Source organism: Calliphora vicina, chromosome 1 (genome assembly GCF_958450345.1).
Source record: "Calliphora vicina chromosome 1, idCalVici1.1, whole genome shotgun sequence".
NCBI lineage: Eukaryota > Metazoa > Arthropoda > Insecta > Diptera > Calliphoridae > Calliphora > Calliphora vicina.
The window spans coordinates 170,765,861-170,782,087 of record NC_088780.1 but is presented as its reverse complement, the minus strand read 5'-3'; the positions used below and the strand labels follow the sequence as shown (position 1 = coordinate 170,782,087).

At 27.5% G+C, this 16,227-nt stretch overlaps 1 protein-coding gene across 3 annotated transcripts in view; it reads right to left on the bottom strand.

The window, feature by feature from the left end:
* Positions 1-4,445: 4,445 nt before the first annotated feature.
* The window catches only part of Fas1 (fasciclin 1), a 51,662-nt gene continuing 39,880 nt past the window's right edge, over positions 4,446-16,227 (bottom strand). The window contains exons 8-14 of one of the 3 annotated variants that reach the window (XM_065498218.1): positions 13,889-14,040; positions 13,732-13,822; positions 13,444-13,664; positions 12,818-12,980; positions 12,590-12,737; positions 11,809-11,934; positions 4,446-6,365 (exon numbers count right to left, since the gene is read on the bottom strand). In XM_065498218.1, the coding sequence (XP_065354290.1) occupies positions 6,361-6,365; positions 11,809-11,934; positions 12,590-12,737; positions 12,818-12,980; positions 13,444-13,664; positions 13,732-13,822; positions 13,889-14,040 (906 nt within the window). In that variant the 3' untranslated portion in view covers positions 4,446-6,360. Of the gene's footprint in view, positions 6,366-6,913; positions 7,108-11,602; positions 11,935-12,589; positions 12,738-12,817; positions 12,981-13,443; positions 13,665-13,731; positions 13,823-13,888; positions 14,041-16,227 lie in introns of those variants that run through there. The other 2 variants (XM_065498217.1, XM_065498216.1) reach the window with 2 other exon arrangements.

Here is a 16,227-nt window from a genome sequence, read left to right as displayed (position 1 = left end):
GATTTGATGGGGATGTTAGACCTCTTTCACATTAGGCAATTATTTGCGCAATTGTTGTGTTTGTAGATGTCAGAGGTAAGGTCGGGTCATGTTTTTGAAAATGAAAAACAGACTTGCGCAACTAAATTGCCTAGTGTGAAAGGAGTCCTATTTACATTTTACAACACGATTTTTTTTCCATATTTGCTATCTATCTATCTAGTTTCGATCTAAAAATGCAACGCTGTCCCATGTGACCTTTGAATTCATGGCGTAATGATTATTATTGATTAATGTCACCTTGTATATCATTACACCATGTTTGAATGTTACTCGATACTAACTACCTGTCTATACTTGACAAATATCTATCGTGACAATTAATGACATTTGCTTTCAAGACAAAGTTGTCTGAGCAAAAGCATTAACAATTTTGTCATAACAAAGCAATGGCGCATATTCAGAAAAGTCGGAACTAGTAAAACAGAAACTAAAAAAATAGTTTATAGATAGTTGTAGATCTTATTCACAATTCATAACTAGCTTAGTTACTGCTTTGACATTTAGAGAAAACAAAATGTCGATATTTTGATTGATATATACTGTAGTAATTTAAAAGCCTTATAAAGCTATTAAAGATCTATTTTTGTTCTCTAAAATGTACATACAAATTTTATAGTTATAGTTTGTATGTAAATCAATTAAAATAAGGGCATGCCGTCGTGTGAACATGGTATTATGTTCACACGACGGCATTATTCGTCATTCACGCTTTCATTCGTCATTCAACCCCCAATTACGAACTGAATTACATGATTCGCCATACAAAATTTCAAGTGCGAATTACCTTGTTCGTACGTAATTCAGTTTGAATTACCTTATGAATTACGAACGAATGACTGTCATCTCTAATTTTTATCGATTATTTATGTATCAAAATCAGCTGTCCAAACAAAAATGTCAAAACAAAACAAAATAAAGAAAAAGATTTTTGTATTAAATAAATAAATTAAAAGAAATAAAAAGTCTGATTAAAGTTAAAGCCACGCAGCTCTGCCATTCTTTCAGCCCACACCTCTAATAAAGCCCGCTCGCTGCCCTGGTGCCACTTGCTTGCACTTTTTCTAATAATGAAAATAATAATTAAATTATATTTGTTTAATTAATAATGCTACAATTTTATGTTTTTAATTACCTTTTTTATCCATTGCCAAATTACAAATTTAAAATTCGCACCAACAAACAAAATAAACAAAAAAAACAAAACATGTAAACAGAAGAAAAAAAAACAAGAAGAAGAAATAAATAAATGTCAAACTGAATTACGAATGTTGTCGTGTAAACAGGTTGATTCGCAATCGTAATTCAAAACGCGAATTAAGTAATTTAGACTGCCGTGGAAACATGGCATTATGAATTACGAACGAATGACTGTCATCTCTAATTTTTATCGATTATTTATGTATCAAAATCAGCTGGCCAAACAAAAATGTCAAAACAAAATAAAGAAAAAGATTTTTGTATTAAATAAATTAAAAGAAATAAAAAGTCTGATTAAAGTTAAAGCCACGCAGCTCTGCCATTCTTTCAGCCCACACCTCTAATAAAGCCCGCTCGCTGCCCTGGCCACACTTGCTTGCACTTTTTCTTTTTTCTAATAATGAAAATAATAATTAAATTATATTTGTTTAATTAATAATGCTACAATTTTATGTTTTTACTTACCTTTTTTATCTATTGCCAAATTACAAATTTAAAATTCGCACCAAACAAAATAAACAAAACAAGTAAACAGAAGAAAAAATAAATAAATGTCAAACTGAATTACGAATGTTGTCGTGTAAACAGGTTGTTCGCAATCGTAATTCAAAACACGAATTAAGTAATTCAGATTGCCGTGGAAACATGGCATTAGTTACAACCAAGGCGAATTAATACAAGGTGGAGTCAGTCAAACAGCTGATAACTTTTTTTTTCGCTTTTTGGTTCTAACAATTGTCAAAGCTTGTTTTTATATTTAAATATCTACATATTTTAAGCTTATTAACAAAATATTTATTGTTTACATAAATAACTAAAGCCCTCACTATTCAATTATCTACACTATATTAAGTTTAAATACTTATTTGTTTAATTTTTCATTTTGGTTTTTTGACATTTGTTAAGACCAATTGTTGTTTTTGTAGAACTGACACCACCTTGTATGAATTCGCCTTGGTTACAACTTTACCCATGATTAAGTGCTAACTAATTGTGCTGAAAGTAACCAATTGTGAATAACTTAAATAGGTACTTAAAAAAGTTAACACTTGGAGATCGTTTATGAAAATGCGCCATGGTTTCAACATTTATTGATGCTCCTTTTTTAATGTTAAGCAATAAAAATGAAATTTATCAAGGCGATAATAGTTAGAAGAATGTTGTAAGCATTTTGTGTAGAAAAAGCTTTATTTTGTAAACATTTATTATTTACATATGTATTAGCATACTATTGCAATATGTACCAAATTGCAATAGTTTTAACATAATATTGCATTTAAATATTTTTTTAACAATCTAAATAGTCGACTTTTATCGACTATTCGACTATTTTTGACTTCTATCGACTTTTGAGATAACATAATTGATTGTTCGACTTTTTTCCGACCAAAAAGTCGATTTCGACTTTTTTCAGGAAAAAGTCGATTGTTTGAACAATCGACTTATAGAACCCTATTACCAAGTTGGTATTGAGTACTCAAAGAAAGTTGGTGGGAAATTAAATTTTAAACTTTGAAAGTTTTTGAAAAGATTATAATTATTTTATTTAGTTAAAACATAACAGTGCATAAAAATCAATTCCAGTAAACAACATTTTGAGGAAGTGCCGGAATTACTTCTATTGTAAACCGTTTTATTATACCCATGTGCATTGATTAATTTGTAAGTACAATGTTATTATTTTATAATTTAACTAATATGTATATACGTGAGTAACAACAATTATTAGGTTTAGAAGGCTTAAATTTACATATGTATCTAAAAGGCTGCATTTTGTTTAAAGGTTTCACAATCAGATTCTAATACTGTATTTCGTTACCTTGTTTGTTTGTTTGGTTTTTAAGTTACTTAGCTGCGCAGCATCTAAGATTTATTTGGCCCGTAAACTTACAACAAATTATTTTTTTCAAAAAATTCAAGTTTGGCTACCGAAAATTTTATTCTTCATGCTGGTATTTGTGGAATATAGGATCTCGATATGTTATTCATTACTTGGAGTTTTGTTGATACTTTTTACAATTTCTAAAATATTTTTTTAATTCAATCACAAATGTTTTGATTTAAACTTGTTATTATTACACAAACAGTGCTAGTTTCAATATGAATATGTTTATGTAAAGTATTATTCGGCACAGCCGAATATAGTATTCTTAGTTGTTAAATCTTTAAGTAAAATGAAATAAATTTTGTTTTCGAGTTTTTAAAAAAATCTTTCTTTATTGGCTTTAAAGCGTGACATTCATTATGTTATGTATTTCATTAAATATTGCATGTGGATGGCCTGCCTACAGTGGTACATTTTCGTTTTAAATTATTTTTGAATAGTAGTACAAGTAGTATGTATGTTCATATTTTTCTTTTGTTTTCATGACTTTTTATTATTGTTATTATTGTTATTTTTGTGTTTTCTTAATATTGTATAGAAAAATAAATATTTGTTATGCATATATGTAAGTGGATGTACATAGTATGTTTGTATATATACGATTATCAATGGATTTGCAGAATAATGACAATAAACACACTTCATAATCGTCCGTCCGACCATTTCCTTACTTCCTTTAACAGTCATACATACACTTTCCATCACATCCTTTAGCTTAAATTATTTAAATGGTCGTCGTCGTACGTATGTTTGCATATATGTATAATTACATACATACATTATTGAATTGTTAGTTAATATACAACATATTTGTATAGAAATGCAATACATAATAATAATAATAATTTCCATGTAATATTATTGAGAAAACCTCATCATGACTTTAGCAGTTAAAGGATAATTTACTACGACCTTGTTGAATGTCAATCATTAAGGGAAGAAATAAATTAATAATAACTGAGAGTTAAAAATATACATACATATATTTTAATTATTGTAATAGAATAATTAAATATAGTACAATTTATTAAATAAAAAAGCATTTGTTTATTTAGAATTTAAATCAGTAGGTATTAAAATATTAAATACTTTCAAGTTTTTATTAATTTATTGTTTTGTTTTTTTGCATTTGTATTTGTATTTCTGAGTTTCATTCAATTGTAATATTTGGTTTTAGTTATTATTTTAAATAAGGTTTATGTATTTATGTATGTGTAAATGTATTTAAATATAAGAATCTAAATTTGTTTTTACAGTGTACTCTTAATTAAGGTAATGAGTTAAACTTTAGTAAGGCACTAGTTACACGTTAATCTATCTATGTTTGTATGTATATATAGTACATATTTATATATTTTGTAAATACATTTTAATGAAATATTTAAATTTTAAATATACTTGTTTTTAATTTGTTCAATTTGTTTGTGTTTCTCTTTTAACGTGTAACTACTGACTACGGTTTCATTAAATTGTTTTCTTTTTTTTAAGCTATTTATTAATTTAAAGCTTCTCATTTAGCAAAGTTCAGAACTTTTTTGTTTGTATGTAGGTATTGTTATCTTAAAAGCATAATTTCATATTCATGTATTTATGTATGAATTGTGTTTTTATTTTATTAATTTAATTTAATATGTATATTTTAACTACTACCGCTGATACTACTGCTACTACTACTCGTTTGACAAATACAATTTTATGATTTTTCAATACTTATACAATATCAATTTAATGTTTACTTAAAAATAACAAACATAATTAAAGCATTAATAAAATTTCAATTGAACAGTTTAAGAGGGCAGTCAGTGAAAAAGTAGACAAGCATGTATTCACCCAAAAGTGCATTAGACGAAATTTTGAAAATTTTCAAACATGTATCAAATTGATCAGCTAAATAATTTGGAAGTAGTTCAAATTGCATATCATTTTAACGACTTCCTAAGAAATAGTACATTCCAATTCATTTTAAATGCATTCCTAAATTCCAAAAAATTCGTCAATAGTGAAGCTCTTAAAAATATCATCAAAGCAAAGTTGTTAAGGACTATATGGGAATTCAATCATTTCACATTTATTTGTTTTTGGATTTAATAGTGAAATAAATATACTTTTGTTAATTTTTTTTATTAAAATTTATTTGACTTTTTTAAAAAATCTTTTAAAAATCTTCCCAAATTCATATAACAATAAATATGTTTCACCATTAAAAAAATATATATTCAATTTATCGTACTGGCAATGGATCTATGAAATTACACGCTAATGTAAAAATCATGCATGTTTCACCTACTTCTTTGTCATGTAATTTATTGCTGGGTACAAATTTAGGTTACGTATCAAAGTTTTATCCAATATATTTGTACTTTTATAATTTTTGTTTTTAACAAATATGGGTACAAGGTTTTCGGATTGAGTTATACTGTTAGAATGCGAATTTCCATTGGATGTATTACAACAGACACTGTATACGTATTGTAATTGTATGTAAGTATGTATTACCAACATGTTCTGTACTGGGGATTTTGGTTTTGCTTTACGACCGGCCCTCTTTATTGTTCAAACATATGCGTTTAAAATTATCATAGCTAATTGAAATGATTTTAAAACATTATTTTTTATATGTATAATATGATATTGGTGGGTGTGGTGTGTTCTGTGTACATATTTAAAATTCTACATTTTATACATACATATTTAATAGTACTGTAAATGATTTTGATTTAGCATAGCATTAAAATATTTTTTAATTTAATTTAAATAACAGAGCCAAAATTATACACACACACACACTTACATTTTCTTTTAGAAGTATAATTTTCCAAGTACATATTTCTATTTATTGTTCCTTAATATAAATTTTTAAAGTTTGCTTAATTTATTACCTAATAGTAGTAATTATTTATTGAATTAATAAATATTAAATTGAATTATAACTACTTTAAATGTAAGTTAAACAAAAAAATATATACATACATACATATATGTAAGTAGTATGTATATTTATGTATTTTATAATTAAATGAAAGCAAAAAAAGTATTTATATATTCTGTAATTATATTAGACAGAGTGAGGGAGAGAGTATTTCATTCGTTCAAACCTTTCTTTGAGAATGTCAGACATGACAAGAAGTGCTGTTTGTTTTCTTTATACTTTTGTATCGTAGGTTTTGATTTTGATTTTCATTACTTTTATTTTTGGTATTTTGAAGGGAGTTTGGTTTAAATTGTTATTTAAATGTCTAACCTATAAAATTAAATATATACGATTTAGTTGAATTATCATCATCATAATTATTTTCATCATCATCATCATCTAATCATTATCAGTATAGGATTATAATAAATATTGAATGCTAGTTAATGGCAATTTGTAGAAAGAAGAGAAGCGGAAGAAGGTGTTTTGTAGTGCCAATGTGAAAAGGTAAAAGATTAAAGTTTTGGTGGCTGTAAAATTGAACGAACTGTAGAGGAAAGTATCAAACTCAAATAAAATTTAAATACATATTAATAAATCTAGTATTTTGTTATGTTTTATTTACTATATGTACGTATGTACACCATTCCTTCCATGAGACATCACAAACAAATTCACCATTGGCTCTTCCGATTTTATTCATATTCTTATACATTCTTATTCATGTTTTTTTTTGTATATTCGGAAATTTCAATACATATTTCTTCCCTGAAATAATCTTTAAAAGTTCTCCAAGTAGAGTTGTTCTGAGACGGGAAATTCTGTTATTTTTAATATTTTTTTTTTAGAAAAAGACCCAGCACTTCTACATACGAAAATACTTTTGCTAAATATTTGTGTTTTATTTTTAATATTGTTTTTGATACAAATTTTTTCAAATAAAAAATAATAGGTATATTTAATTTTTACACGTGTGCTAACGTTCAAGTTCCTTTGCCTGCAGTGTCTTCTTTAATTTTTAACTTGCACACATGCATTTTTGTACAGTTGTATTGCCTTCAATTGCTGCACCCTGTATTATTTAATTAAAATTGTATTTTTTAAACAACTTATTTTAAATAGGAATATACCCAATAAACCAAAGAATAAAATATATATAGTTTATTATTGAAAACGAAATTACGATAACGTTTTAGCTATCTTTAGTAATCTCAATATTAACGTCCGTAACAATATCGATTGTTTTATTGGATAATTACTAGAGTATTCAATCGATTAACCGTTAATCGGTTAAGTCATTAATTTTGGTCTGTTAACTGTTCGAATAATTTCAAATAAAAAATAAACCGATTAATTTGTGTCGATTAACCGAAATTTCTTTTTTTTTGCACTTTATATAGAAATATAGTTTAAAACACACAAATTTTATTTATTAACTCGTTAACATTTCCTTCTAGCAATAGTTTTTTGAAGTATTGTACGAAAACTGAAACTAAGGAATTTGGAAATGACATTTTTTCTAGAATATTTCTATGATGAACTTTGTCCTAATGAGTCCGAGGACGACTTGGTATTAGACGAAACTGAAGACATTACTGAAACTAGTCTTTTATCAGAACTTGACGTAACTAATAAAGTGTTCAAAATCTAAAAAAATCCAAAAAAAACTCTAATGGTATGATGGAGGATTTTATATGCTTAGATAAAACTAAAAACATAACTGAGAAATTGGATATTCTTTATCATGCCTTGCTTTCTACAATCAGTGAGAGAGTTTTGTGAAGTCAAGTCAAGTTTTATTAAAAAGTAAACAAATCGTTTAAAAGGAAAGCATTTAAGTTATATATTTTTTTTAAAAGATTATTTCAGAAGATTCCCTATTTATTGTTTTATTGAATAGTTATGTTATGTTTTGTTTGGTTTTTATGTTTTTGGTTTTTTTTTATTAACAAAATGCTTATAAAAGTACGCAAAATTCGTGTTTTTCCTTTCAATATAAAATTAAAATACAAATTATTCGGTTAATCGAATAATTTAAAATTAACCGATTAAATCTAAACCCCGATTAATTATTTGCTCGATTAACCGATTAAACCAGGAACCCGATTAATTGAATACCCTAGTAATTACCTTCTTAGAACAGATTGAGATCGAACAATAATAAAAATATTTTTCGAATTGTATGAAATTTGAAAAGGAAATTAAAAATATATAGTGTTCTAGTGACTCCGCAGATTATGTGTTTTCCGAATATGAACGAAATCGGAGCATCCAAGGCCAAAAATTTCATTTTATTTTATAAATTTTCTATGGAATGTTCGATATGTACTATGTGAAAGTATGAATTATAATGTATTCTTCGAAATGAAATGGATACAACAACTATTAATAATGATACATTTTAGGAGGAATATAAACATTTAGCATTAAATTCTACTTTAAAAATATCATTTGCATATACATACATATATATGTATGTACTTCAGACCTTCCCCGTAAAAAATAAATTTATGCTGGATGGTTCTAATTTGCATCTTTAGTATCTTAAATGGAAAATGTTCTCGCTATCCAATTGGCCTCATATTTAACATATCTAATCAGGCTCAAAGATTTTTAATATTTTTTAAGAGCTGGTCTAATGTAGGTACATAAATATGATGTATCTAATGTAATAAATCGAAACACGTCTAACAAAATCAAACACTAAGTTAAATAATTTTTTGCTAAAATTCATAAATTGTGATGATGATATTTTATGATTGCTTTTTGTTATTGTATTATTAATTATTTATTTGCATTATGTTGTACATACTTAATATGAAACAATATTTTACAAATATGTTTTTCTCTAAAAAAAAAAACGTTTATTTTATTTAAAGTTGTTTAATTTAACGGCAGTTTTTTTAAGTAAATACTCCTTTTATCCTGTACATATTTGTTGTACTTTTAATTTAATTTTAGTTATGTATTTTTTTATTTTGAAAATTTATTTAATTTTAGTGTTAATTTAATATAATGATTTGCTGAACACAAAAATTAAAAGAAGTTTGCACAAATTCGTTAATAGCGTTTAAGTAAATAAAACTTGAAAGAATTTATTTAGTGATGAAAAGCTTCTCACTTATTGCTTAACGTGATGATATTTATTGTAAATGTTCAAATGATCCCAAATCAAATTTAATATAAATGACACATTGGGCTCAATAACTATTTTTTGAGGCAAAAAGTGAAATATAATAATGACATTTTATTGTCAACATTCAAAGGGCCAAGAATTAAGTCAATTTCCATGAATCATTACAGAAGAATATCTTTCCCTACAAAATGTTGTGTTTATCACTTAAGATGCTTTTTTCGGTTTAGACTAGATGTCAGTCACATATAGATTATTTCAAATCTGTAGCTGCTACCTCTGACTTTTTACCAATGAAGGTCGACTAGGTGTTTCTTGTTTTTTTTTTGTTGTCTCCAACATTGAGCCCAACGTGTGTTGGAATAAAGTAAATTTTGTTTTAACCGTCCTACTTCTTGACTTACGTAAATAAATATGTACAGTGGTGGCCACCAATTTAAGACAAATACTTGAATTTTTTTCATCAACTGAATTTTAAGTGCGATAGAGCCAAAATAAATGGACCTCTAAGGGTATGAAATTTATTATTAATGTTTCTAGTTTCTGAAAAATGTTTGGAAAAATCGGTAAAACATATATGGACAAAGATATGTGGAAATACGTTGACCCACCTCAGCGAACATCCGCTGTTAATAACATGATATGACCGAAACTAATGAAACTAAAAATACGAAATTTGGTAAGAATATTTTATAATAATAAAATTATAATGATATAAATGTGAGAAAATATGTATTTAAAAAAAAAAATTTTTTTGTCAAGTTGTCGAAAAATTTTATGAGTTCGTGGTGAATATGTATGAATTGACACAGTCGAATAAAACACACTTGTGTGTTAAAACAGTCCTCATGCATACATATTTGTGGAAATATTTGAAAAAATAATTGACAATTACATGGAATTTAGCAAACAATTTTTGTCTTAAATTCCTGGCCACCACTGTATGTACATAAGACATGCCCTTAAAAAATAGATTTGCTTTGTATGGGTCTTATTTTGTTCATTAGCAGCTAAAACTAACTACTGCAAAATTTAAGTGAAAACGGATAACTGAACACGTGCCGGAAATCGATTGAAAGTTGTAAAATTGGGTAAATAATGGTACTTTTTCCGGTATCTTAAAAAATGTCCCTATTTAAATACTGTTTTTAAACATTTTCAATAAACCTAAGCTTCTAGAGAAAATTATCTTTCTAACAAGGTATAAAGCATGAACATCGAGTTAAAAATAACCAAGTTGTTAGCATTTCCCTACGTCATATATTCAAGAAAAACGACATTTTTGTATTATTTGCTCACTGTTTTGCATGCAAAAGTTATGTAAACAACTATGTCAACAATAGAAATGCGAGTAAAATATGAGTAAACTAACACTTTTTGCTCAACATTTGGTCAGATAAAACTCGTATAACTTTATTTTTCATTCGAAATAATTGTTTTATAACTTGTTAGAAAGATAGTTTTCTCTAGAAGCTTAGGTTTATTGCAAATGTTTAAAAAACAGTATTCAAATATGGAATTTTTTTAGATATCGGAAAAAGTACCATTATTTACCCAATTATACAACTTTCAATCGATTTCCGGCACATGTTCTAGTTATCCGATTGTACTTAAATTTTGCAGTAGTTAGTTTTAGCTGCTAATGAACAAAATAAGACCCATCCAAAGCAAATCTATTGTTTAAGGGCATGTCTAATGTACACACGTTCGTACTCGTATTCCGTATATTTATAAATAAATACAAAACTTAAAAAAATTATATGTGTGTATATTAGAGTTCGTTTGTGACCAGGTCACTTCATTTGTTTTTCAGGTATCATAATTTTTCTGAATATATTCAACCGATTTTGCTCTACAGAAAAATGTGCTCAAAATCCGCGTCTTTGGGTGCGTTGAACCACCACAAGGAGTGAAAATTTTCCAAAAAAAAGGACGCCATTATTTTTATTTATGCAAAAACCTTCAGGAAAATTATGATACCCGCAAATCAAATTTTTGAAATTAACTCTAGTGTACATAGGTATGTAAGTATGTAAAAAAACATAAATATGTGTTTAAAAATTAAAAATTTGTCGATTAATGAATAACTCGAATGAAGATCTTTTAGCTACGGAACGTACTAAATTTTAAAATATATATAAAAATAATTTAAATTATGTATATGTGAAAGGTAGGTTTCATTTGACATATTTATGTATTTATGTATGTATGTCTAGATATACATATGTATGTATGTAGTAGATACGTAGTATTAATGCATAATGCGTGATGAAGGCTAATGTGGCTTAAGTTATTTGAAATTCATACAAAATAGAACATGAAACATGATTAATAATAATAAAACTTTATAAAATAAATAATTTATGTAGAGTGTTCGTAGGTGTTTAATTGTATTTATGTAGTGTTTGTGGATGTTGAAGTAAATATGTATGTGTTATGTATGAGATTAAAATTTTTATTATGAACTTATTATTTTGTTTATATTTAATTAAGTTTGTTTTTCGCTTTTTACACAATTGGTTCGTTTATGTTTATATTTTTTTGGTTTTAATTAGTTTTTGGTTTAGAAAAGTTTTGCTATTGCTATTATGAAGAGATTTGCAAACAATATGCTGAAGTTAGTTTTAATCTGATAACTACCTCCGCTCGCTACGATATCCTTCTCCTCCAACATTGGATAATCAATCACGTGTATAATGCCATTGGTACATTCGACATCGGGACGATAGACATTCACTTTTTTATGATTCCAAATGATGACATAGCCTGAAAAATTTACAAAAACTATTAACACATGTGCTTATGCAATGAAGGCAAATAAATATAGTAAATAATATTTAAATAATCATTTATGTAATTTTAAAAGAGTAACAAATTAACTCAGTATAGTAATGAATAGAGTACATATGTAAATCTAAATATAAATGAATCGTAGGGTGCGAATTTATATGCAAATGCATGATTTTTCTCTATTTTTTTGTATTTACGATTATGTTGTAAAATACAAAACGCAAATAGATTTCAAAAATGTGTCTCTCCTGTTGATATTTCGATTACGGCAGTACTTATAATTTTACAAAAAATTTACAAACTTCAAATGTTTGTAAATTTTATAATTTTAGCTTTTCATTGAAAAATGTATATTTTTAATGAAGTTTTACAAGAAATGAGTTCGTGTAATGGAGTAATGTTTTATTACGTTTAAAATGTATGCGCACTCACCAGTCCATTCATGAGAAGCGAATTCATCATGAAGATCTTGGTTTTGAATTTAGTTAAGAAAGGGAGAAGATTAAAGATTAAAAATTGGATGAAATAAATTTAAACAATTCAAAATTTATTATCACTCACAAAATCTTTAACCCATTACTATTTAAATTCCCAAAAGCATGTTTGAAAAAAATATTGTAAAAATACTTACGTCCAGCTTCTTCTTCTACTTTTATTTTTAAGGAATCTCTGAAGGTCGGCAAAACAATTGATTCACTTTCTTTGGTCATGGCAACCATATCTTTCATGGTATAAGCGCGATCATCAATTACCAAATGGCGTTCTAAAATTGAGCGGGACTTTAAAAATAAAGATTGGTGGAAAACATGAGAAAATGCTAAATTGTCATTGACATTTATAAAGATCAAATGTTACTTACATGATAAGAGAAGTCCTTCATAAATAGTTTCTTATGTACCGAGGGCAAATCTAATTGGATTTTCTGCCAGCCTTTGTCACGCGTCACAAAGTATGTAAAACGTCTTTGCGTATTATTCAATTGTTCGTTAAATGTTGAAAATTGTCCCAATTTATATGAATCACTATGTGAATTACAAACAAACGAAAATATAAATTGAAGATAAAAGTTAAAGTTATTTCACGTACACCGAGCTAAATTCAATTAAAGGCACAATTTACCTGTCGTATTTTTTATGATTTCTCATATATTACAATAGATAAAAGAAAGTTTGGTTTAAACTAAAATTCATTTAAATTTTCATTAAGAATTTATCGAATATAAAAATCCTGGGTGTTTTTTTCCATTGAATTTGAATAAGAAAAATGGGAAAAGGAAATATCTCTTATACGTTTTACTTTAATACATATATTGTAATTGTGTATATTTGTGTAGATATTAAATAAATTTAACACGAAAGTTTATGTTTAAAAAGAATACTGTAAAAACAGTTAAATTTTTATTTATTTTCAGTGAAATTTTCAAGAAAAAAGGATGCCATTAATTGAATTTCGCTTAGAGAAGTTATTATCGTTATACATATTTACCTTAGCATAGGATCACTTTCCAATTTTCCTAAAACTGTAGTGTATGGAACCCCAAGAACTTTGTCAATAATGTGAACAAAACCATTAGTGCTAGCCACATTTGCTTCCAAAATAGTGGCATTTACTCCACCACCTTCGACAGTTATCACTTCATCTGTCCCTTCGCCGTTGATGTTGAAATAGAGGAATGTGCGATTGTTGACAGTTGGCACTTGCGCGATCTTTAAATTTAAAAAGAAAGCTCATTTATACACAAACCTTTAACACTAAATATTTATTTAAACTTACTAAATTCCGATTTTTTTCCTTGATTTTATCTACACTCAGGCGATCTTTAATTATGTGCATATTTAAAATTTCACGCATTTTTGGTACATCTCTGTGAAGTTATAATAAAGATGTTTTAATAAAACCACGTTTTTGTAAATATTATTGCAATACAAACCTAATAATGTTGTTAATGGCCGAATTATTCCAAGCTTCATTACTGGGAGCCAAAATTGTAACATCTCCGAAATTGTTAATGTCATCTAAGACTTGGCCACCAATGTCCATAATTACTTCAAGAAACTTGCGCAAAGCCCCATTTTCATTTTCCTACATTAAAGAGAGTACAAATATTTAAAAGTTAAATTTAAGAATGAAGCAAATGTTATATGTTTCAATGCTCGTGCAATGTTTTCGAATTTACTATACATATTATTTAAGTTGCAATTTATTTTAATGAAAGCTTTTATCCAATAAAATAATTTATGGTAATTTTATATAACAAGATATATAACAAGAACAAACAATGACAACAAAAGTGTTCTAGTTGTTGGATGACTCATCTGGTATGTCACCGGAGGAGTCATCCAAACTTAAACATCACACAGTTGGAGTCTCCCACGAGGCATGTCAGACAGGACCTAAGAAAATACGAGGAGAGCATACAGAGGTATGTGCAGGATCCATTGGATCGTAGCTCGTATATGACAGCTTTGAACGACATTCCGCGGTAGCAGGATACCGTATACCCACCACCGATAGCAGACGCAACAGGCTTAATGCCTTCTGGTCCCGCATAGACCGTGCCGTCCTCAACTTATGCCCAGCATGTGGTCAGGGTCCTCATTAAACCCTCCACATTTTCAACTGTCCAGCCAGCCCTACTTCACTACATCCAGCAAAAGTAGTACAATTTCTTGGACTTGATATAGCAGATTAAATATTGTAAAATTGTTCACGCAACAACAACAACAAAAATGTTCTGCAATTCTGACATATGAGCAAATTTTACAAACTACTTAATCACCCGTATTCTGGTTATCGTCGTCGACGTCGACTTGCGTCGATAATTTAAAATTGGTATTCTGTTTGTCGTTATTGACTGCTATCGATGACTGTCGACACACATTTGGTATTCTGTAAGTCAATACGGCGTCGATATTGTATTGTGTCGACACTTATTTTGTCGTCGTCATTTTTGGTGACGACTTTAAAAAAACAACTTTTTAAAGTTAAGAATCAAAAGATATAACAAAATGGAAAAAAATTAAAGTAACAAATTCTTACCAATTTGAAAAACTTGTTGAGGAGTTGCGGAAAAATCCATATCTCGCAAGAGGATTTAAAATTAAGTTTTCTTTTTAATTTTTTTTTAAATCATAATAATAAAACATAAAAAAACGCCCGTATCACAATTTAAAATAGAAATAAAAAAGTTTCTTTTTTTAAATATAAAACAAAATTAATCAGCTGACTTAAATATTAGAGATGTGTGTTTTTTTTCGATAAACAGTCGACGTCGACACAATACGGTTACAGAATACCAAAATAGTGTCGAGGTGACGTCGACGTCGACAGAAAGTGAAGTCGACTCCAAAACGACGACGACGACAACCAGAATAAGGGAGAATGTGTAGATTCTCTCTTTTTATTTTTCGGTTTAATGTTTAAAAGTAACGATAGCTAAATAGGTACAACATAAAAATGCTCAGATCAAGAATGAAAGTATGTACAGCAATACTCCAAGGAAACAATATTAGTTCAGATAAAAATTAATATTACTAATTTTAATCCAGGTCTGTGTTATACTATCCAAGGTGTCGATTTCGGTACCTCTAAGCATACAATAGTTTCCTAAATCTGATAATACTTCATTTTCTTTCATATACATAAACTAACCAGATATTTCTATATACATAAATATTATCGAAAACACTGAATACAAAACAGATTTTAGTCAGATTCCTGCATAAACCATATTTTCTTGACTATAAACATTTAATAGTTTCATGGAACTTTATTTATTGTCTTGCACTGAGGCTATTTTTAAAATCTTTTAATTTTTTGTTAATGTTAAAACAAATATGCTGTGTGTCAAATATTATTTAATCAATAAATCAATATTTTGATCAGTTCATGTTTATTCCTACAAAATTTATAAAATGCAGATTTAATTTCCGGTATAAAATAATATTCTCTTCTTAGCCATTGACATAATTTCTCGTAAATAGACTCCAAAGGGTATGTGTGAAGGTCAAAAGCTTGTGATTTTTCGGTGCTCTTTGGTGAAATTTATAATCATGGCTATTCCTGTTCTCACTTTCACCATTCACCCTATTTTTGAAAGCATAATTACAACAATATAATTGGGGTATTCACACGGTCTTCTATTTGGTCATATTGTCATAATGTCCTAATATATAATGATAGTTTTAACAAATTTTTGTTGTGTTTCAATCAAAAAAGTTCTAAACTAATAACCCTATTTGAAATATGTTTATTGTTTTGTCTTAAAAT